Genomic DNA, 285 nt, shown 5'->3' on the forward strand with positions numbered 1-285 from the left:
TAGTTTCAATTTGCCATCTGAAGTGGTGTCAATCTTCTCCTTGATTCTCTTGGTGACACCGGTCTTGGTCTTGATGAAGATCAAAGCTTGGTTCTTGTTCTTGATGGATTGGAAGACTGTGAACGGATGAGACTGTAAGAACAATGCTGGAGTGATGAAGTACAAATAGGCAAAGGCACCTGGGAAAGGAGCGAACCATTTGGTCTTGTTAACAACTGAGACTTTGAAAGTGTCTTGACCAACATCGGTGATCTCAGCCTCTTGACTCCCAAACAGCGACATTCA

General features: G+C 43.9%; 1 protein-coding gene across 1 annotated transcript; it reads right to left on the minus strand.

Moving 5' to 3' along the window:
• OGAPHI_003557 (uncharacterized protein) lies at nucleotides 1-282 on the minus strand (the record flags this gene model as incomplete). The annotated part of the gene is made up of 1 exon (XM_046204543.1): nucleotides 1-282. A coding segment is annotated over one exon (282 nt), but the record flags the coding sequence as incomplete, so codon positions are not given.
• Nucleotides 283-285: the final 3 nt, after the last annotated feature.

The sequence above is a fragment of the Ogataea philodendri genome, assembly GCF_020536065.1.
Source record: "Ogataea philodendri strain CBS6075 chromosome Unknown scaffold462, whole genome shotgun sequence".
Classification (NCBI taxonomy): Eukaryota; Fungi; Ascomycota; class Pichiomycetes; order Pichiales; family Pichiaceae; genus Ogataea; species Ogataea philodendri.